We start from the raw sequence: 23383 nt of genomic DNA, 5'->3' as shown, positions 1-23383 counted from the left end.
ATTTTCTTTTAGGCCATTGTCTCTTTCTATTCTCTTGTTTCTTCTTCGTTCTCCTCCTCTGCGCCCCCGGGGCCTCACTCTGTTCTTGCTCCTCTGCCAAGCCCCTGCTCTTAAGAACTCGGCAGTTTTTCTTTTGGCTTCCATCCAGTAACATTATCCAGCCATGCTCTTCTGACCCTTCGCAGTTCCCTCTCCTTAGCCTCTTCGCCAACCCTAATATTGCGCATCCTCCCACCCATGGACCAGTGGAGCTTGTCTCGGGCTGCCCAGCAAATTGCTCAGCAGGTACCCTTCTTCCGCCTTGTCCCCTGGCTGCAACAGGGTTTCGTAATGGATTCCTTTCCCCTTAAAGCATACATGCAACGACAGCGTAGGCTATATGCGCATGCTGTTTTTTGTAAGACGAACCCATTTGGCACGAACAGACAATAAGGTGGTGGGATGAATTTATCCTGTACAAAATCCCTAAGAGCTTTCGTATCTTCTCTTATGCTTTGGTTCTGAAGCCGGAGTGGGATGAAAAAGTTGTGAGAGAAGGCTCGAACTCTCTTTTTTTTCCGCCTTACCTCGCTGCTGTTCTTTTTACGAACCAAGGGAACGATTTGCTTGAAATCTCAACGAAACAGCCCAGTCCATTAAGTTCTTAAAAGGAATATAATCATCATGTAGAAAGAATTCAAAAAATTGGCCATGCAAGGATTGAAATAATCGTCTTCCGTACAGTATATATGAAAATTTCTGGTCGTAAATTGGGCCCTAAAGAGCAAGCCCCAGGATGTTCCAGTTCTGCCTTTTAGTAAGAAGCTAGAGAAGCAAGCAACAGCTCCTGTGTCTCACAGATTGTCGTTGAATAAACAACAAGATTTGAAATTAAACGTTCTTGCTATTTGGCTAAAGACCTAGCCAAGAAGGGTCAATATATTCTAAATTGCGCTGAGCAGTGGAAGGCTTTCATAAACGTCCCACCTATTCAATTAATGAAAGCTTATAGCTTTAAGTAATTGTATGCATCTTGGGTGGCATTTCATCAGGAAGCGCTTGCAGTTGAGGATTTCACGTGAGCTTCATGTGGTGTTTGTTGGGACGTCTGTAGAATTTTGAACTAATCACACAGGTTTGCTCGTTGCGTATTATTGTAAGAACGGCTACATTTACGCACCACTTTGCACGGCACCCAGCAGGGTCTTATTTTAGCGATTGTCCTGGGAAACCACTTCTATAGATTAATGTTCTCAAGCTGCCATGGTAATAGCTGGTGAATTGATGGTTGCCCACAAATCTTATGCACTCCAGTTTTTTCTCACTGCTCTCTTTCTTGTTATAAATTTAAATAGCTTGTTATGGAAGAAAGATTTGTGCTATCAAGGTTTGGATACTGGTCCTGCTGCAAGTCTTTTAAGTTTCTTCATAATCTTACTGTAACAGCACTCCTGAAAAGGAGAATCTGTGATAGAGAATAGAGCCTCTATGGACCACTGTCTTGTAATTAAAATTTAAGCCTAATCAGAGCATGTAAGAGTGTTAAGCTTTTGTTAAGTTATTGTCCATATTACCTGTTTAGTGCAAGTTTATGCTCAAGTTTCATGGCAATATCAGGTAATGATTGGAGTTCAGCTGTGTCTTAGTCTGGAATTGTTTATGTGTGTTTGAAAACAGCTTGGATTCTGTAAGTTTCAGCGTCTTTTTGTGGTTAAGACTTTTTGTATTATCCAATCTAATGTGCAATAAAAATTTCAGGGGCATCCCCAAGCTGGTCAATTTGCATATCCTTCGGGCTCTTATTCTGGGCAGCAGCAAGCTGCTGCTACATCTGCTGGAGCATCATATGGTTCACAATTGTACTCTCAGCAGACATATGGTCAAGTTTATGGGCAGCAGGTAAACCACTTTGATTGTGTAGGCAGTTCAAAGAACTTAGTTTTGCTTGGGATTCTGTGTCTTTAATTTAGTGGAACTTGCTGGACGAGACAATATAATATTTGGTGCAGCCTTACTTTAATGTGGTGCCTTAAAAAAAAAGGCTTCTCATTGATGAACGTCGTTACACCCTCCTGATTTACCTGAAGTGAGCTTTGCTGCTGTTGTATTGTTAGATATTCTGTCAAAGCTGTTGATTGAATAATGCTAGAGGACTGCAGCAGCTTTCGTTGGTTATACTCGCCTGTCATTGAAGTCGTAATACTGGAGAGGGAAACTCGTTTATGTAGGAAGAGTTTTGAAAATACTCCGTGTGTTTCAAGAGAGTAAAACTGTGTGTGGAAGCGAAAGGACATATAATTATTGCAGCAACTTTCTCATGTGTGATTTATCCTCATTTGATCTATAGGATCTCTTAATCTGGAGCTAAGGACTTACTGACTGATAGATTTTAGCCTCTGGTATGGCTTTGTAGATTGCACAAGAAAATACAGGAAAACCTCTTTATATACTGTTGAAACCTCCACAACCCCGAGGGAACTACACAAGGCAAATAGGCCAAAAAGAGGGCAAATGCAAAAAAGCCCCAAATTTTGCTGAAATTTTTGCAAATGTGACCCAATGTATAGCCTCAAGGCTTGAAACTGCAAAAATATGAGTTCCTGTCCCAAACACCAGTAAAAATTAAGCTCCCAACACAAAAGCCCCAAAATTTGTTGACCTGAGTGATGACGTGGCACAATGTGACAGTCCTGAACCAAATCCTGGAGTAAACACAATTGTACAGATGCCAGTACGGTAACAGGTACTATGCCTGTACGGAGGTTGTACGATGCCTTGCAGAGGCTTTACACTGCCTGTACGGAAGCAGTATGATGTACAAAACAGGTGCTGAGCACAGTATGGATCAAGTACGGTGTAAGTACGATGTACGGATCAAGTACGACAAAAGTACGATGTACGGATCGAGTACAACGTACGGCGTAGGTGCAGTGTACGGAACGCAGGTACAGAGCTATACGACGGAGTTGTACAGTGATGTACGTCCTGCGTGCAGGTTGTGTGTACGGGCATCCGTACAGTCGTACGGACTGTTACGGATGAAGAAGTAGATGCAAATCCGGAGGCAAGATACAGGTCCAACGAGTCTGTTCGGCGAATAGGCTGAAGCAGTGACGACCAGCAGAGGAGCAGACTCCCAATGAGCAATGGAGGACTCAGGAGGCCAGCATGGGTCTTTACAAGCTTGATGCTCAGCCCAATAATCAGCATGCTATGGCAGTCTCTTCTTCTACTCCACGTGATTTATGGCATGCCAGGTTTGGTCATGTGCATCATAGAGCTTTGGCATATTTGCATAATCATAATATGGTTGAAGGATTACCAAAATTACAGCAGCCCGCTCAAGAGGTGTGTGAAGCTTGTGCTCTTGGAAAGTTGCATTGCCTACTGTTCCAAAAGGATGGTCCAGGTTCCGTAAGAGCACAAAGGGTATTGCACATTGTGCATAGTGATGTTTGTGGACCAATGAATGTCACAACCCATAGAGGGTATCAATATTTTGTCACATTCATTGATGATTATTCTGGGTTCACTTGGCTCTTTCTTATGAAAAGCAAATCTGAAGTGTTCAATTGGTTTAAGGGATTCAAAGCATTGTCTGAGAAAAGCGTTGCACAAGTCTTAGCCATCACGTCAAACTTGGATAATGAAAAAGGAGTACAAGGTACAAGTACCTAGACCTAGGACTAAGTGTCCTATCAAGATGGGATGCAAGAGATGCAAATGCACATTCATGTATTGCTTTATCATGCAAGAGAATCATTATTCCACACATCCGGTCTTGCAGGACAGCAAAGGATACTTGGGATAAATTGGCTTCTCTCTATCAGATTCGCAATGAGGCACGTGTTGCATATTTGAGAAGGCAATTACAGGAAGTCAGCATGAATGAAGGTGACTCTATGGATGCACACCTGACAAAGGTCAAGGACCTCATGGAACAACTTGCCAACATTGATGAGGTGGTGCCAAATTCACAGCTTGTCAGTACCACATTGAATGGACTGCCAGATACATATCAAGGGTTTGCTACAACCCTTCGATTAGTGGCCATGGGTAATCCAGACCACTATTCCTTTGATCAACTAGTTACTTTGCTTTTGCAGGAAGAGCTAAGTAGAGCTAATAGTTAAGCCATTATTCCTGATCATGCATTTGCTTCACAACAGACAGGAAGAGGCAAGGCTTCCAAGCCTATGGGCAAGCCAAAATCTGCGCATAGCAGCTGCAATTACTCCCATGCATCTAAGAATACAGCAAATAAGTCAAAGAACAAAAGATGCAACTATTGTCGCAAGACTGGACATGACATTTCAGAATGCAGGAAGCGCATTGCTTCGGAGAAAAAGAAAGCAGGATTGACAATTAATGCCTCGCATGCTATTGAATCCCATGAGCCGGAAGATGCTTCACATGCACATGCTCTTCAGGATGATTGGGCATGGGCTGTCCATTGCTCATTTGATCCCTCCAAAGCTGATGCATTCTTTACTGCTAATGATGCTCAGTCCTGGTACTTTGATAATGGTGCTTCCAAGCATGTCACATCTTGCAGACAGTGGTGTCATTCTTTAGCTGATGCACCTCGAGGGGGGACTGTCACATGTGCTAATAATGCTTCATATGCTGTAAAAGGAATTGGAGATGTGGAGCTCACATCCATTTCAAGCCATCCTGTTACTTTGACAAATGTTCTTTTTGTGCCTGGAATTGAAGTCAACTTGATTTCAATTTCAGCAATTGTCACCTCAGGTTTCAGAGTTATTTTTGATGGCTACAGATGCCTAGTTTATGACCTTCGTGATGACAATGCCATAGTTCTCACTACTTTGCAAAAAGGGCTTTATCACCTTGATCATCACTCAGCTGCACTTTCTATTGAAGCATTTGCTATTTCAGATTCACAGCTTGCTGAAACTCATCTTTGGCATGAGAGAATGAGTCATCTCAATTATAGAGCTCTTGCAAAGCTACATTCACAGTAGATGGCAAATGATGTACCTCAAACTTACACAGTTTCCAAACATGTGTGTGAGGGTTGTCTTTTGGGTAAGATGCATCAGTTTCCTTTTCAAAAGAATTGTCCAAACTCTCACAAAGGAAATTGCAGCTAGGACACAGTGATGTTTGTGGCCCCATGAGGACAAATGCCATTGGGGGATACAAATATTTTATGACTCTCATTGATGATTTCACAAGATATTGCTGGGTATATCCTTTAAAAGCCAAATCTGAAGTTTTCTTATGCTTTCAAAGGTGGCTGAATACGATTGAGAATGAATAAGGATGCAAGCTTGTCACCCTCAACACAGATAGGGGGGGAGAGTATATGTCTAAGGAGTTTGATGCACTTCTGTCTTCACGGGGCATTATTCACTCATGTACTACTCCTTACACTCCTCAGCAGAATCTTGTTTCTGAAAGGAAAAACAGGTCCACAATGGAGATGGCCAGATGCATGCTTAAGGCCAAGTCTTTGCCCAATAAATTTTGGCTTGATGCAATAATGTGTGCAAACTATGTGCTGAATAGATCACCTACATGGGCATTGAAGACTGTTACACCTTATGAAGCATGGAAAGGCAGGAAGCCTTCACTTTCACACATGAGAGTTTTTGGGTCTCTTGCATATGCTCATGTACCATCTCAGCTGAGACATAAGCTTGATGACAAGGCAATCAAATGCATATTTATTGGTTACAGCCAGGAGAGCAGAGGGTATCGGTTATACCAACCAAATACTGGGAAGATTATTGTCAATAGAGATGTAATCTTTGCTGAACATTCAGCTTCTTCTCTTGTGGAGTGCAAAGCTAAGCCAGATGTTGACATGTTTGATGCCTTTGAATCTTGGTTACCTCTACCATCCTCAGAAGAGGACTTTGACCAGCAACATGAGCCTCCTGCAGGCCCTTCACCAAGCAATAATCAGCCACTACCTCATACTGATTTGCAGGTTTCTCTTCCGGCACAAAATGATCCCACTATTCATGATGCAGTCATTGAAGAAAGAGCTGTCAATAGACAGCAAAGGCAAGTTCCCAGATGGCTTCTTGATACATTGAGGGACAGCAAACAAGATCAGCCTTTTGCTGCCCGGACAAGATCAGGGAATAGACAGCATGGTCACTTTCTTGAGTTTGCACTCCTTGCTACAGCTTGCAATGAAGAGCCTATGCCATAAAGATGCTTTTGATAGCAAAGAGTGGATGGATGCAATGAGAGCTGAGCTACATTCCATTGCTAAAAATGACACATGGGAATTAGTAGATCTCCCTCCCAGCAAGCATGCCATTGGAACCCGGTGGGTCTACAAATTAAAAAGGAAATCTGATGGCAGCATAGATCGATAAAAAGCCCGTCGTCCCCTTGGTCCTCCTGAATATAGGCCCCAAGATAACTGTCCCACTGCTCCAACCTGCTTGTGAATGGCTGCTCCAGAAGATGATCTCAGCACCTTGCTGCCCTAGAAGACAGCCAAGGTCCAGCCCTTCCTGGCTAAGTCTGCAGCCCTTCAAGCACCCTCTCACCTCCTGGATATAGGTCCAGAGGGTGGCTTCCTGCTGCTCCTTTCTGCCTCCTTGAATGCTGCTTTGCTGGATATGATGATCACAACACCTCGCTGCCCTAGAAGACAGCCAAGGTCCCAGCCCTTAGGAACTCAGTCTGCAGCTCACCTTCAACTCTCCTTCACCCCTAGTGTGAGGCCCAAGGGAGTAGCTCCTGGCTGCTCCTTGAACTGCTGGATAGTTGGATGTGAAATGAGGCCACAAGCCTCTCCTTTTATAGGCCCTAAGGCCTGGCAAAAATACCGACCAGTCTGCCCTGACTGGGCCGACTGGACAGACCAGGTTGGCTGGCCCAACCGACCTGGTTGGCTCAGCCCAACCAGCCCTATATAAGGGCCCTTTGCTGGCCCTTTGTTCCATGCAGGGTCCAGCTCCTTTGCTGTTGTCCTGCCACCTGTCAGCCCTGCTTGCAAGCATAGACCTGCCCATAGACCCCCACTATACTGCGCCTTGCTGCAGCCCTTTGCCGGCGCCTTGTCTTGGCCGTACCTCTTCTGTACACTGCACTGCAGCAGCCCGTACAGATCCGTACAGCTTTGTACCCTGCTCCGTACACATGCTGATGTCAGCGCGCCTTTCATAGGGTCCTGCTGCAGTCCACTGAGTGCCTCATGCCAGGCCTGATCCAAGACATTGTGTCCCTGCCATCTTCTGGCACATGAGCTGCTCCTGATGCAGCCTTTCATCCTTGGGATACCCCACCAACCATGAATGCTCCAGATCTGTCCCAGATCCACACATCCAGGTAATCTCTCTTTGGGCACATCTTGCCCTAGGTCTCCCTCCCCCACGCTCTCCTCATTTGGGGGCTTACAGATGGGGAGGTGACCTTTCCAACACTGGGTGCCTGCTTCAAATCATAAAGGGCTTTTCTAAGCCGGCATACCTTATTTTCAGAATTAACAACCTCAAAACCAGGAGGTTGTGTGACATATACTTCTTCCTGCAGATCCCCATGAAGAAAAGCAGTCTTGATGTCAAGTTGGTAAACTTGCCAATGATGATGGGCTGCAATGGCAATGACACATCTAATGGTAGTAATCTTGGATGTGGGAGCAAATGTCTCCTCAAAGTCAATGCCTTGTTGTTGGGCATACCCTTTTGCAACATAGACGGAAAGTCTACAGACGCTCAAGGTGGAGCACGCGGGCTCGAGTCTAGAGATAGCCAGCAGATAGGAGAAGGACCTTGTGGTAAGATCAGAGGACCACACCATTGGTGGGACTCTGGATCTATCTCTCTTGTATTGTGTCCATAGTTTTGGACGGAAATATATATTTGGGTGGTTTCTCTATCTGGCTGGTTCATTGTCTATTGATGACTCTGCACACCTAGTTTATGCACATAAGTAAAGAAGTTTGTGATTCCACACCCACACCGCACACTGTGTGAGCTCCTGGGCATTACTATAAGTCTTCTGCTGCGTGTACCCTCTGTTGGGTATTTTCTAACATGGTATCAGAGCCCAAGTAGGAGGCTCACAGGTGTGGGAGCCTGAAGGCAGGGACCTTGCTGAAGGACGACCCTGATTCAGAAGCTCTAGGGAATCGACCTCCACGACTGGAGGATTGTGCCCTTGCGAGAAGGAGGGTGACTCATGTTCAGTCAGGTGCGTTTAAAGTTCGCAATCCAGGTTATTTGGAGATGTGCTTTTGTTGCAGACCTTGCCAGACGAAGGACACGGATAGTGACTGGGCAGGATGTTCCGACACCAGAGTGTCACATACTGGCAATTGTTTTTTGCTTGGCAATTCATGTATCTCTTGGCTCAGCAAGAAGCAACCAACATTTACCACGTCTAGTTGAGAGGCTGAGTACAGGGCAGCTTTCACTGCTACAGTAGAGTGTGTCTGGCTTCGACACTTACTTACAGATCTTGGTATTCGCCAGACATCCTCCACTATTGTCTACACTGACAGCTAGAGTGCTTTGGCTATTGCGCGTAGCATAATGTTTCATGTGCGTACCAAGCATATTGAAGTTCATTATCATTATGTTCGAGAGCGGTTGTCAGCATGAGACATAGAGTTGTCCTAACATAGCATATATGTTTACAAAGGCACTTCCTCGTCCCAAGTTCGAAGTCTTTTGACAGGCTTTACATTTGGTTCCCTTTGTTACATGATCTGACATCCCTTGTACATTCATAGGTGGCTATATCCTTTTGGATGAGCATGTGCCACCATGACCAGAAAATACCAGGTATTCTGAGACGTTTCCAGAGTACTTCAGCCCATCCCATGGAGGGGGGTTTGTAGGCCATCTCCTGGTGGTTCTAGTGATGCCCTATAAACCATGGTATGTGCCTTGTAGGCATAAATATAGGCACTTGTAGTGTTAGTGCCTTTTAGGCCGCATAGGACACACTGTCCTATGTGACACCTAGGACACTTAGTCCTAGGTCTAGGTACTTGTACCTTGTACTCCTTTTTCATTATCCAAGTTTGACGTGACGGCTAAGACTTGTGCGACGCTTTGCTACCTGCACTCTCTCTCTCTCTCAATCGATCCTACATAACCCCCCATCTAAATAACATAAATACACTAAGAAAGGTCACAAACAATACTCCTCTCTTTGGCAGGCACACCCACGTTGAAGCCCTCTCTCCCTAACTGACAGAGAGTCTCTGATCCACTCTGTTGGGGTGTGAGCTTGGAGAGTGCTGTATGTTCAATATTAAAAAAAGCTTGCTTGCCCCCGTCATTGTAGAAAAGTGATAGATTATTGATATGGTGTTTTTCGGCTTGTGTATGTGTTTACATGTGTGCTTTTTCAGCATAGTTGCTTGTCTTCAGTGTTCACGCTTCCGTAATGTCTGTTATCTGCTGCCGGACATATGGATGGCACTTTACCAAACCTATGGTATGTTTGCCACGTGCCTTATCACATTGCCTTTTTGCATTAGCCTTTGTTTCTATCACTCGATAGAAGGATCATTCTTTCTTCATAAAGGTATAAAATAATGAGGTCTCTTTAAAGGCATTGCAGTTAACATATTCTATTGTTCAGCTGTGAGTAGTATCCTGTGTGTGTGTGTGTGTGTTTTCACCCCAAAAAAAAATAACAGCTGTAGTTAGCATATTCTAGTGTCCGCTATGAGTAGTATCCTGTGTGTGTGTCTTCACGAAAAAAAAAGTGCGCATGTGTGTGTGCACCGCAAAAAAAAAAGTGAGTGTGTGTGTGTACATGTGTGTTTTCAGCATAGTTGCTTCTCTCTTTATGCTAGTTAGTCTTCACTTTCCCCAAGCAGTCTGTTAGCTTGTCTGCTACCGGACATATGGATGGCACTTTAGCAATCCCCTATGGTTATTTTTGTCATGTGCCTTATCACGTTCCCTTTTTGCATTATCCTTTGTTTCTCTCACTCGATAGAAGGATCGTTCCCCTTCATTAAGGTAAGAAATCTTGAGGGCAATTTAGCATTTTTCCAGTTGATTCCCTCCTCTCATTGTAGAAAAGTGATAGATACTTGATATGGTGTTTTTCGGGCTATGCATGACAGTTTCCTATAGAAAAGAAATTTTGTTAGGTGAAGATTGAGATACCTAGGAAATTTCTTACTTTTAATGAGGTATGTTTTGATGTGCTTATCTAAGGTCTTTATAATTTTCTTTGGTTGGTGTTTGTGTTGTCATTGCCCACGCTGACCATTGATCTCTTTACAATCAATGGCAATATTTAAGTCATGGAACTATTTCTTACAATTCGATCTTTTTTTGGTCAGATTCTTGGTTCTGGTGGGAAAGCAGCAGCCCCTTCTGAATATCAAGGAGCTGGCACAGGTGGTAGAGTGGGAGCAGGTTTGGGTGGTGGTACCTCTGTGAATACATCAGGAATTTACAGTCTAGATTCAAAATACACAAGCTCTGGTTATGGTGTGAAGCCAGGTGAATATGTTGGCTCTGCTTCTCCTGCAGCTTATGGCCAGAAGACAGATCAACTCAGCGTGGGTCAGAAAGGCTCAGACTATTTGCTAGCTCAGTACTCTCAGAGCCAAGCTTCTTACATTGGGGCTGATGGGCAAAGTGATGCTTTAAAGCGATATTCAGATTCTCAGGTAGCTTTGTGAAGTTGAGCATTTCATAAATTTGCAGTGTTTATTGCCCATTTTTTTTCAAAAAAATAAGTAAATGAATTTTTACCCTCATAAAGTTGTTTATCAATTTATGGAATTCGGTTCTGTCGATAAATTTCAAGCCTGCTAGTCCCTTTCCATGATTTTCTGCATACGGAACATTCTTGGTAATGATCAATAGTCAGTTTTAGTATGTATGGAGCATGTGTGAGCTGATTTGATGTTTGAAAGACTCTCAAATGCTAGGCACCTCGGGTTTACTTTGTGGGAGTGAGTCTTATACTTTTTGTTTTTTTAATGTTTAGCACGTTGCTTCATATTTGTCAAAGGTGTTTCTGACAGTCATGAGTTATAGTTATCCCATCGTCTTTAGTAGACATCCTCTGAATGGATAGTTGGCTGAAATCAAAGCATTTTTCCACTGCAGTCTCAAGCTCTCCGACAACAACAATTACTCCAGTCTGCTTTAGGGCAAGGGGCTGCATCATCTGCACTTGATAGTGGTGTTAGGTATTACACACTTGCCCTGTGATATTCATGTTTCAAGCTACTATATTTAGATGCATGACCATAGTCAATACCATTGCTAACCTTTTCTGACTCCTTTTTTTCAGGTCGCAAGTGGATTATCATTCAGCTGTGAGGAATCCTGGTTTACGAACTGCTGGTGCAGGAGATTATGCAGGAGGAAGAGAACTTTTGGCCAGCTCTTATGGTGTTACCAGAGCAGAGGCAGAAGCTGCTCTATTGGGTGCTCAAGTTGGCTTGTCTGGTCGTAGTGGAGTTGGCATTCTACCATTAACATCTCAGCAGGCAGCTGATCCATTGGATGCTCTTGCTGGAAGTAGGGGTTTACTTGGAGCTGCCTATCTCCATGGAGGCTCTGCTGCTGGTTATGGTGGTGTGAATTTAGGTTCAGGTCGGGACTACAGCACAGCAAAAAGCTTGGGAGGAAACAGTGTTTATGGTGGTGTCAGTGGTCTGTCAGACCTGTCAGCCATTGGCAGTGCTCATTATGATGATCGGTTGGATGATCGAATTCCTCTTCGCCATGAACTTGATAGGCGTGATGATGACAGGCGCCAAGAGCGAGATCGTTCAAGGGAGCGCGAACGGGATCGTGAGCGCGAACGTGAAAGAGAGCGATCGTGGGAACGTGATCGTGATCGTGATCGTGAACGTGAACGTGAACGAGAACGTGAGCGTGAACGGGAACGCCTGAGGGAGCTTGAACGACGAGATAGAGAAAGGGCACGAGAAAGAGAAAGAGAAAGGGAAAGGGAGCTGCGAAGAAGGGAGAGGAGCCCTCCTAGAATTCCCATCCCGAGACGAGATGAGAGAGTGACAAGGAAACCTTCCCCTCGACGGGAGCCTCCACCAAGGTTTGTGAACTACAAAGATCTAGCTGACATGATATACTCTCCTCTTTTTCACTTTATTCTTGAATAGGAGAGTGATGATCACTTGTAATTTTGTTTTCTAAATAATGTATGAATTTGCAATAAAATCGGTCTTGTTGAATGTAAGCAAATAGTTATACTGAAAACCTTGTGTCAGAGTTGTTTAAAATAGTGTGTGTATGGGTGTGCAAGAATAGAGCTGTCTTGTTTGGTTGCATGGTTCTGTGGTAGGGTACTTCGAGCTCTTCTTGCTGGCAGTCTTTTAAAACAGTGTCCTTCAACCAAGAGTTTTTCAGTTCCCCCTTTTTTTGTTTTGGGGGGGGGGGGAATGGGTTGGGTTATTATGGCAAGTTTGCCAATTTGGTCAGCACTTGTCTGTCTTCTTGTCATTCGGCTTCCCGTAGCCAGGCATTTATGTTTTAACCCTACAGGCTACATCCTTTTTTTTCTCGCATGCTTAAGGTTCTTAATGTCCATGTTTCAGGTTTACTTCACCTGTTAGACCAAACAAGCGAGATTATGTGTGCAAGGTAATCATCCATCTCGTAACAAAACACATGTCTGAGTGTTTTAATATACATTCATTAAAGACTGGAACCACTCTATGGTGATGATTTTGAAAGCTTGTTCTTGCATGATTGAAGCTTCATTTAGAGAGTATACTACTTGTTTGTTTCATCATACGTCTCCTTGCAGGTTGAACCATACAACTTAGCAGAGGCAGAGAGAGACTTGTTATCTCTTATCAGGCGCTACCCTAAGCTTTATGTTGCTGCTGATTTTTCAAAGGTATATTTCAACGCTGAGTTAGACAGCATGTTTATGTTACAGGCTTGAATTTTGCAATTATTATAGCTTGTCATCAGGAGCTGTTTTCATCTATAGGCGGCAGGAATTTGGTTATCGTAGAGAAAGCAGGTGAATAGAATAACCACTGTAGGAAGCTGAATGTGTATGTGTTGGGCACTTTGATTGCTGAAGCAAGAATCAGGTTTTGACGAGGTATCGAAATTCAAATTAGTGAAAGGGTTGTCTGAGCATTTGTAGGCCACTAAGCTTACTGCTGCACACAATGGATTTTAATTTTGATGCCACTTGAAAACCTATCTTCACAAATATTTGATATTGATCACCACATCCTTTGGCATGTAGATGGCCACAAAATTTTGGTTATGGATTTTAATTTTGATGCCACTTGAAAACCTATCTTCACAAATATTTGATATTGATCACCTCATCCTTTGGCATGTAGATGACCACAAAATTTTGGTTAGGGGCTGAAGCTTGCAAATATGTTTGTAACTTGTTTTTGGGACTGATTTTAATCCTGGATATTGTCATCTTTCATTTAAAATTCTTGCCATCTTTGATTTCAAGATCTCGTATACATTGAGCTCATGATGGTGTTTCAAATGGGTTGTAGGCAGTAGCTTGCTGGGTGAAAAAGGGAGTTGAAATCTCTATCGACCAGCCAGTCAGGTCTGTGCCCTTCCAGTCTTGTCAAACTTTATTTTTGTTGCTGATTCATAATGGGAGCAATCCAAAACACTTTATTGGATTTTAAACTAAGTTTCTGTCTAAGAAAACTCAAGCTTGTGCAATAGTTCTTGGACTGGAGCCAAGCTATTGAGACAGACAATCCTATGGTCTTATTAAAGTGTCACAGTTGACACCGCACTCAGCTCTTGTCTTAGTTATCTGAATGACCAAACCGACCCTTGACCTGGAATGCGGTGCAACAGCTTCGAGCATGACGCAGTAGACGTAGAGGATGAGAGCGACTCAAAGGAGGCGGCATCAAAGTCCTTGGACAAAGCCAAATCGCCCAGTGGAAGCGTCGTCTGGACTGCCAAGGTAACCTATGGAGAATGCTGACGAGCTTGAGGTGACGGACAAGTCAACGCTATGGGGCTATACGGATTATGAAAGACGCTAAGAGTTTAAAGTTCGAGTTCCAAGCGTGATGGTCATCGACATGGAATAGAGGGAGCTGTTACTCTTCTTGTAGCATATCTTGACCGTTTGTTGCACAATCTGTGGTTGTGCACTATCCTGTATTGTTTATCTCCAACTAGCTGCTCTGAGTTACTTTGAAGCTGTGTGCATGTTGTCCTTCCCAATAAGGGTCTGAAAAATGACGTTCATAGTTTTGGTAGGTTTTTTGATCCAGGGAAAGTGCAGCCGATTGCATGCACTTGTGTTTGGGCTAGACGGTAGCTCAAATAAATTGGATGTGATAGTGTCTGTTAGTGCAGACCTCCGACACATGCAGCACATGCGCACACACCCCCCACATACAGCTGCAGCAACACAGCAAATCTCTGCTACGCTTCAGACTCTCTCTCTCTCTCTCTCTCTCTCTCCCACTCTCTCTCTCCCCCCTTCCTAATTATGCCTGTTTCTAGTGTTTGAGACATAACCTTGGTCTTCTGGAGACTATTGCTCTGCACTGTGTGCATGTTCCTGTGAGTGCATGCACACCCTTGCCCAAGCCGGCGGCCTTATTTGTAAGAGGCTTTTCTCTATGACCTGCTGAGGTTCTCGCTGCTCTGCAGTCATCTTTGTAGTCTTTCCTCCTTATATCACCCCTCTTGTGGCTGCCTCTTTCCTTTGCACACATGCTTGTCTTTCTCTTTTCTATCTTAACGCTATAGTACGTTCAAATAGAATAATTGTAGAGAAATCAAAGGTAGCTCTACTTGGCTTTCTGGAGCCTTAAATCTGTGGAGTCTTTTAATGTTTGTTAATCTGCGTGAGCTTATATATATTTAGCTTTTGCAATAAGCTGCTGCTGGAAATTTTTGGGAACTGGTGGATATAAAGAGGAGGTTAGCCTAGTTTGTTTTTGCATGATCTTATAGTGCTGTGATGTGCTGATTCATACGAAGCACCTAATATTTGCTTGATGGTTGCACTTTTGTTATTGGGGGGGAACAGGTCATGTTGATGAGTGGCATGAGCAATGATGGCTATAATGACTTCTTGTCTGATAAATCTTCAGAAGAAAAGCCTATCCACATCCACAATTTTTTGAGATTTGTAGTCTTGCGCAAAGATCGCAACGCATTAATGGCTGTGGGTGGGACTTGGGATAAGACTCTTGATGGAGGGGATCCAGCAACAGATGATCGTGCTTTGATACGCACTGCTATAAGGTTAGATGAGATGTGCAACCAGCTTGAAAGTTGTATTTTGTTTTAATTTGCTGCATGTGTATAATGTTAGCATTTGTTGCTACTTCATTGGTAATTCTCTCTTTAGAATTGTGCTATTGTGAAAATTTGTGTGTGTGTGATGGCAGGTGCACCAAGGACGTGACTCAGCTTGATCTCACTAGTGTCTCTAATTGGTTTCGTTTTATGGAGGTGATTACATGTAGATGCTTTATTTTTTACATGCCCATATCAACTGGATTGTTCTCTGTACATGCATGCTTTATTGGTTGCTGGATGTGTAAATTGCACCAATTGGTTTACTTTGTATGTCGCTTCTTAATGCTGACAAGGTTTTCCTTTGGCAGGTACATTATGACAGGGCTGGGGATAATGGCTCAAGCTATAAAGAGGTTACTGTTTTTTATCTTCCTGATCTCTCTGGATGCCTTCCATCTTTGGAGGACTGGAAGCTGCAATGGAAACAAAAGAGGGAGGCAAGGCTGGAACGTGAAGCACTGCAAAAGCAGGAAAAGGTAGGAAACTAATTTGTATTTCCAAACCTGTCGCTATAGAGATCCAAGGCAAGTAGCTAAGGTATTGCTAATACCTGTTTTGCAACTCACAGATTATCTTAAAAATCCCCTCAGCTGAAGTCAGGTTTGCTCATGATGCTCTTGTTATCTCAATTGTCGTCTGCATGTAGACCTTTGGGAATCCCACTTGCAAACCTGTTATGCTGATTACTGGTGGACACCTTGGAATTCACATGTTTTGATCTGAGCAAAGGCATTTGAACTCTGAAGATAAATCTGTTTGGGAAATTTGTTCTGCTGACTACACTTGAATATCTTGAAATTCAGAATTTTGATCTGAGCTAAGGATTCAGAGATGTAGCCACAATACATTACAGACTCTCGTAGCTTTGTCATAATTTTCTCAACCATCAATGTGGCTAGCTCTAGTTTCTGTGATGAGCCTATTGTTGACAAGCTGACAAACTGTTTCCTAGGGGAATAATAACTTTTGCGACCGACCTGAATGCAATCATTACTGCTCTCATTGATTGATTATTAATAGGCATTTGCAGCTTTCATTCATTCCAGTTTTTAAAGGTCGATTCATCAATGTTGAGATCCAATTTACATATTAGATATCCTGATGGAAATAAGGCTCTGTTCAGGAGGCGAAATCTGCAGAGGCGAAATCTGGTGATGGGAAAGCTGGAGATGGGAAATCTGGGGAAGGAAAATCTGGAGAATTGAAGGAGTCCCCTAAAGGTATGTTCTGGGATGGATTGGTGTGTTGGCTTTCAAATTGATATGAAAGTGTCAATTTTAAACCGTAACAGTGGTTTCTTATTTCCAGGGAATGCGAATGGCATTAAAGTAGATAAGGATGGAAAATCAGTTGAAGCAGGAAAGAAAGATAAAGAGGAGAAAAAGGAAGATAAGAAAGAGAAGAAAGAAAAAGATGAGAAAAAAGAAGATAAGAAAGAGAAGAAAGAAAAAGAGGAGAAGAAAGAGAAACCTATGAAGAAAGATAAAAAAGTAAAAGAGGAGAAAAAGGAGAAGAAGGAGAAAGATGACAAGAAAGATAAGGAGGAGGTAAAAGAGGAGAAAAAGGAAGAAAAAGAGGTGAAGGAAAGCAAAGATAAGGGTACAAACAAGAAAGAGAAGGTGAAAGCTGAGGAGGACGCACCTGTGTTGCCCGGAGTCTTTATCACTACAAAGCGCAGTAAGGCTTCCAAAGTAAGTAATTGCTTTATATTCATGCCTTGAAAAATTTTGTACTAAAAACAAAACAGAAAATCATTTGTGTGGAAAGTTTTAACTCTTGTTCACAATATTAAAATTTGAATCTTGTTTCCTTTGAGTTCACTCACATAGACACTCACACACCACTGCTGATACATCCTTCTTATGTAAGAGTCATGTGGGTAGCTAAAATCAATCGTACTTCAATTACCTTCTTGTTAGTTTTCTCCTAAGTGGCCTTTGTCATGACTAATTCTATCTTTACCCCAGGCATTAGTACAAAGAGCTTTGTATAAATGGACGTTCATGTGTGTGTGTTGATGTGCATGTGTGGGCATATATTGATACTTTGTGTAACTATCATGTTGCTGTCCAGTTTGTTTTTACAGTATGATTTGACTATGTCACTAAATTCATGGAGATATATGTAATTTCTAAAGTAGACCACATAATACTGGGATGTATCCAATATGAGTTAAAGGGAATGTCATGATTGTTTGTGTTTTTTATGGTAGGTTCGGTCCATGACAATTTCTTTGGATGGGTTGCTGGACTACGATGAAAGGGATAAAGAGGAGAGCACGTTTGAGGTTTGATATGTCTCAATTGCTTGCTCCTTGGAGTTAACACGAGCTTGTTCTCTACTCATTTTGCACTCTTGGTCCTAACGCTATACTATTGCAGCTATCTCTATTTGCAGAACTATTTCAAGAAATGTTGCAATACAGATACGGCTCTAGTATTTTGTCAGCATTAGAGGTATGCACTTTAACATTTTAATGGTGTTGGGATTTCTGTTTCGCCCTTCCAAGCTTTGGCATCACAATTTTCTGTCAGGATTATTTGCTTAAAATGAATTTCTGTTATGATTATTTGCTTAAGGTGGAAGCTCTCCTTTTATTAAGCTTTAAGCATGTGACAAGTTTTTGTCTTCTGTAGACTCTTTATCAAACTGTCTCAGCGAGAAAAAAAGAGGAGAGGAAACGTGGCCGACATGATGAGAAGGGTGATAGTGAGAAAGGTAGTGAAGTAGCACCATCAAAAAAGAAGTCTAAAGTGTCTGACAAATCTGTCCCTGATGGAAAGACAGAGGGGGATGTTGGTAAGGGAGAGCTGGCCGAGGATAGTGGAAAAGGTTCCTTCAAGAAGGTTGCAAAGAAGGAAAATAAAGAGTCAATTGGAAAGGTGGATGAACTCAAGGTCGTTAAAGACATAGATGCAGCAATGCAGGAAGCTTCCCTGATCAATTTTGAAGACTTGGAGGTTTGTCTTGTAGTCGTTTATTCCATTTCACTTGGGTCTATTTGGGATGCAAACTGCTCTCAACTGCCTGTCAAATTTTCTCATTAGGAGGTGGAGTTGAAGCCTGAGAATCCAGAGATCAATGTTGAGGCTGAGAAAGAGCCAGCGAAGGTTTGTGGGATGCACTTGACCTGCGCTTATCTTACTCCTTTATAGCTTTTACAGATGGAAATCAGTTTTAAAGATGATAAATGTGCAAACAATATCAACAGTAGCTTTTCCCCATCTCTTTTGCAGGAGCAGGGAAGCAAATTGGAGAAACCGGAACGAAAATTTCTGGTCGATAAAGAGTTACTCAAGGTTGGGACGAGTTGCTTTTGCCTTTCTTTTCCCCCCATCTCAAGCACAGCTGCTATGCTATTACATTGCTTCTTTCTGCAAAACCCTGTGTGGGTGTGTGGATTTGTATTTCTGAGAGCAGATGTTTATATTATGGGTCTACACCCACTGTTGGGCACTAATGACGTCAGTGGGGATGTCATAGTAGCTAGTCCTTGCTATACGTGATGGAGTTTATGGTTTTCAACCTTGTGAGTGATTATCATGAGATTGAAACTGCATTATATGTGTGGTTTTTTTATAGGATGAGTTTGGGCATGTCCCTGGATTCATCTATATATATCTGTGTGTGTGTGTGTGTAATCATTAATGCAAAGCTATAAATACTCAGCTTAAACTGTGGAACAACTGAGGTTTGATTGTAGTTGTCTGTCTTTGATTTTAGAGCTTGATGAGGTAACACCCACATGGACGTTTTGTAGTTTTCATTTGAAGCCCAAATGTCTACATTTTAAATCGTCTGAGAGAGCCTCCCTTTTGTAACTGGCAATAAGAATCTGGTTCTTGGATACAATCCCTTGCACTGTGTAACCTTAATTGCACCACAAGCTTATCTCCCGAAACCAAATGCAGCTGCGTGAGTCAATTCGCACCCTAGAAACAAGCCTGGAACTTCGGGCAGCCTGGTAGAAACTCAACGATGAAGCTAGTAGTTGAATCGCAGTAGAGAGAGAAGATGGGACAGGGAGAGAGGAAACAAGAGCACAGCATTAGGGTTCAGAAATAAGAGCTGGACCCCCCCTTCCCCCAAAGGTCTTTATTGCAATAAAATTCTCTTTGTACAAGGTGGCTCACGAGGGAGTAGAGTCTGGATACAATTCTCAATCCCACTGGGAGCCTAGAGGCCCTTATTTTATAGACTAGGCCAGCCAATTGGAAAACATGTGCTTTCTAAAAGCTAGGCGTGCTTTTCTTGCCTAAAACGGGGCTATTTCCTAAAAAGTAAAGCTTTCTACAAAATCAAGAGTGCTTCTGGATAGAGTGGAGCGCATTTAACCCTTCATTAATTGGGGCTCGTGCATTTCCCCTTAAAGAGTGGGAAAATTTAGGATCTTTACAGACTGCCTGCTTGCTCGCTCAACCAAAAAGACGAGCATTTTGCCACATGGTGAGACACTATTAGCCTCGAAATTCGCGCTGCTTGCCTAAACTTGGGCGGTCAAGAACTCTTGCACAAGGGCTTGTTGGGGTTTTTCTTCTTCAAAAGAATTTAATTGAAGTTCAGTTGGTCCACGACCATGTGCCACATGCTCAAGTTTCTGACGGCCAAACCATGGCGGTGTGTATTTACCCCCTGCTTGCCAAGGGCCTTATTATTTAGGCTTGGGTTGGTGGGGCTTTGGTGTGTAAACACCCTTAGCACTCTCCAAAGTCCTCCATCTTGCATAAACAATTTCCAACACTTTAACTCATTAGAGATTAGTCAAATGCATGCATTCTAGTTCTTGGACTAATCCTAGTCCCTTATGGGCGTCCCCACAATGTTATTTAACCAATGCAACACAAACTATTCAACTTAAGTAAACCTTCTTTGACCAAAGTCAATCTTAAAGATTTCTCTTTATTTCTTGGGAGAAGTTACTAACTTGTGACACAATGATTGCTCTAAGAAGCCCAATCTCTACATATTGAACTCCTAAAAGGCCCAACCCACCTTGTCATGGGTTGCATCGAAGGCCGAGAGGAGGATTGTAAGAGTTATAGATTCCTTGTGTGCCCAATTTGTGGCCTTCCATAAAGTGAAGATGTTTTTGTATGATGCTTTCTCTTAAAAAAATCAGTTTGAGTTTTATGGATAATATCTCGGAGGAGATGATAAAGCTACAAACTCAAGGCCTTAGCTTAGATGTTGTAGGCGGTGTCTAATAGATTGATTGGTTGCCAGGCTCAGATAGAGTCCAGTCCCTCCCTTCCAGGAATTGGAAAATCCACCCTTATGCTGTAGTCCGATGCAATTGTCCTGGCTAAATATCTCTTTGAAGGTCTGCGAATGTGACTCTAAGTATCTACGGAAGAAAAAATGGAATAGGCTTTTCTCTCTCAAGTGTTTTTGCATGGGAAGGGCCTCTCTATGAAGGGGGCCTTCATCGAGTTAAGCTGACTTGCATCATCCCCGAGTCTTTGAAGTCGGGACTATGCGAGTGGAATAAAAGGAGTCCTCGGCTCATCTAGCTTGTATCTTGTAGATTCTATCTAGCACACTCGTATCTATCTACTTGTCCCATAGCTCCATGAGATATACTAGTTGTTGAGGCGTCACAAGGGGGGGGGGGGGGGGGTTGTAATCGGACAAAAAACCCTAAAAGGAATCTAGAATCAGCCCAAAAACCCTAAAAAGGAACCACTTCTGGAAGAAATGCAGCCTGGATCCTCAATTCACAGCAGATAATCACCAAGATAGATTTCGAATTTCATAGAGAACTGGGAAAAACCTCATCTGATAGCTTCATCTGACTAGGAGCACCAGCAGATTTCTTCTGGGAAACAAAACAAACTGAGAGAGGGGAAGAAAGAATAGAGAACACACACACTAGGGCCCAGAAATAAGGGCTGGACCCCCCCCCAAAGGTCTTTATTGCAATAGAATAAACTTTGTACAATTGCCTCATAAAAGAGCATTAGGCACATTCTTAGCTGAGTACAACTCTTGAATGAATCTAGGAGCACTGAGGCTCTTCGTTTATAGATTTGGCCTAGCAGAAAGCTAGACCTACTTCTCTAAAGCTACTTTTACAAAAGCCGAGCCTTCTTGCTTTTAGGTCACCTTGGAGCGGGGTTTTTTATTCTTTAGAATCCCGTGGGGCCCTCCATCTTCTTGGTGCTTTTTGGTCTTGTGGGACTTGCTTTTTGGCACTTGCTCCATCATTTGTGAGCCTTTTTGCACTCTTCCAAACACAAGCACCAACTCTTTAACCTAGTCCCTTATGGGCATCCCCACAGTTCTCTTTTAGCAATGCAAAGCAAAAGTAAAAACAATGAAACTTATTCTAGTTAACCAAAGTCAACTTTCTTTGATGGAAGTCAATCTAATAAAGACTCCTTTTTTTCTTGGGAGAAATACCAATTGGTGACAGTGTCTCTCTCTCTCTATATGTGTGTGTGTGTGTGTCTTTAGAAACATATATATATATATATATATAGAGAGAGAGAGAGAGAGAGAGAGACAGAGAGAGGAATTTTATTAGAGTCTTCGGAAGACCGATGGGTCTATGAGACTGAAAGAAAACCTGATACAAATCACAGTAAGGGTGGAGCTACTGAAGCGAGCATCATCACCCGTGCTGGATCCTAAGTCTGATCATACATAATCAAATACATCTGGGTGTAACAATGAAAAGAAAAAGGACTGGAACGGAGCAGAATCCTCCGTGTGTCATGTCGCCCTGGCTGGTGCTTTAGAAACCCAATATAGCTGTTTATGCTTGGGCACTGATGATGACATAAGTGTTGCTTTGCTTGTCAAGTATGTCTTCCTTCTGTTTTTCATAAAAGTTTTTGTTTACCTCTTTTTTCTTCTCTTTCATTTTCCCTTTTATTTTTTGTGTAGATTTTGGTCTTTAGAACAACAAAAAATCTAAATTTGTATGATTGGACTTATTCTAGTCTTACAAAGGTATATGTGTGTGTGTGTGTGTGTGTGTGTGTGTGTTTTGTTTTATAGCTTTTGCTGACAGTGGTTTCCTTCATGGTGCAGGCATACCGGTATTTCGATAAAAATCGACTAGGATTTTTGAAGGTACTCTGCTCTTCTCCATACTGGTATTTCTAATCTGTTTGTGAAAACTTCAAGACCTTATGATGTTGTTGCTACAGGCTGAGGATATACGGCGCCTGATGCATATACTGGGGAAGTTTCTTACAAGCAGATGGGTAAAGGCAAGTCTTTCTTCCTGAATGCTCCTCACCTTTATATCTGTGTCGACTTCTTGATGTCTAGAGCGAGGCTGGGGTGGGGCTCGTTTCTTGCCAACTTACTGTAAGGTGGATATCATTCCTGGATAAATCTGGAACATCAAGAGACTTTTGGGAAGGAAGCTGCAAACCTCACATAAGGGAATGTTGCTTTGTACTAGAATATATAGGCCATCATGTGACTGGGCAATCAAAATTGTGATCGTCATTCTTCTTGCTTTATTCCTGCTGCTGCAGAGACTCAGGGGTGGGCAAGGTGGTGAATTTGAAAGTTTGTTTCTTTGTTGCAGGACCTTGCATCTTGTGCCCTCTCAGAGAGCAAGTCCAGAGACGACCGTATCAATTATCAGAAGCTGGCGGAGAAAGAAGTAGAGTAGGTGGGGTTGAGTTTGCAAGCCTACTACCTAGGGTTTTTTTCCCCGACAGTGGAGGGCAGTATGTGTGTTCTGGTTGTAGTGTCATAGCTGTAATTATGAGGACGTTGTTGGTTTATAATGTGTTTCACCTGAGAGAACTTCCGGAGGTCTCATGGGGGTGTAAGTGCGCTTTTGTTCTCATATAGAGAAGAATCCTCAAGGAGCAGAAATTTTGATGAAAGTTGTTTGGAAGTTAGGATAAGCTTGAGGTGAATTGCATATATTGTTAATTATTTGCTATGTGGAAATTGTTCTTGATAAGACTCCCTACTTGATCATATTAGGTGATTTTAAATGTTTTGTAAAAAGACAATTGTTTCATGGCTTAGGCACAGATTGAAACATTGCCCTTGATTAGCAAGCAGGAATTTTGAAAGAGTTTGTTTGAGGAGCTAGTATGAGCACCTATGCAAACTAGAAATGTTCAAATGGGGGACTCCACTAGCAAAGCACCTGAACCAACAAATAAAAGAAGTAAGAA

The 23383-nt window shown here is 42.6% G+C and overlaps 1 protein-coding gene across 3 annotated transcripts; it reads left to right on the top strand.

The window, feature by feature from the left end:
* EMB1579 (ATP/GTP-binding protein family) lies at positions 1–23083 on the top strand. Of its 3 annotated transcripts, none has more exons than XM_087392266.1 (23): positions 1–285; positions 1738–1878; positions 10274–10331; positions 10467–10606; positions 11052–11134; positions 11239–12006; positions 12509–12554; positions 12721–12813; positions 13448–13503; positions 13767–13878; positions 14962–15179; positions 15326–15389; positions 15545–15712; positions 16360–16456; positions 16545–16927; positions 17449–17523; positions 17618–17692; positions 17873–18196; positions 18284–18346; positions 18473–18535; positions 22269–22310; positions 22388–22450; positions 22777–23083. In XM_087392266.1, the coding sequence occupies exons 1-23, from the start codon at positions 238–240 to the stop codon at positions 22861–22863; spliced, it is 3267 nt and encodes a 1088-aa protein (XP_087248392.1). In that variant the 5' UTR covers positions 1–237; the 3' UTR covers positions 22864–23083. The 3 variants fall into 3 exon arrangements, with proteins under 3 accessions (XP_087248392.1, XP_087248391.1, XP_087248390.1); XM_087392265.1 differs by having other exon boundaries at positions 10274–10349; XM_087392264.1 differs by having other exon boundaries at positions 10274–10606.
* The last annotated feature ends 300 nt before the right edge of the window (positions 23084–23383 follow it).

Source organism: Dipteris shenzhenensis, chromosome 21 (genome assembly GCF_047967505.1).
Source record: "Dipteris shenzhenensis isolate YYH24624 ecotype China chromosome 21, Dip_SZ_1.0, whole genome shotgun sequence".
In the NCBI taxonomy this organism is placed as follows: Eukaryota; Viridiplantae; Streptophyta; class Polypodiopsida; order Gleicheniales; family Dipteridaceae; genus Dipteris; species Dipteris shenzhenensis.
Note: the sequence above shows the minus strand (reverse complement) of the source record. Positions and strands in the feature narration are given on the sequence as shown.

Excerpts from the sequence above, each read along its gene's own strand:
- EMB1579 (XM_087392264.1), top strand. The coding sequence starts at position 238 with ATGGACCAGTGGAGCTTGTCTCGGGCTGCCCAGCAAATTGCTCAGCAG. Across the intron at positions 17,524-17,617 it reads AAGAGGAGAGCACGTTTGAG|CTATCTCTATTTGCAGAACT; the intron begins GTTTGATATGTC and ends ATACTATTGCAG. Across the intron at positions 18,536-22,268 it reads TCGATAAAGAGTTACTCAAG|GCATACCGGTATTTCGATAA; the intron begins GTTGGGACGAGT and ends TTCATGGTGCAG.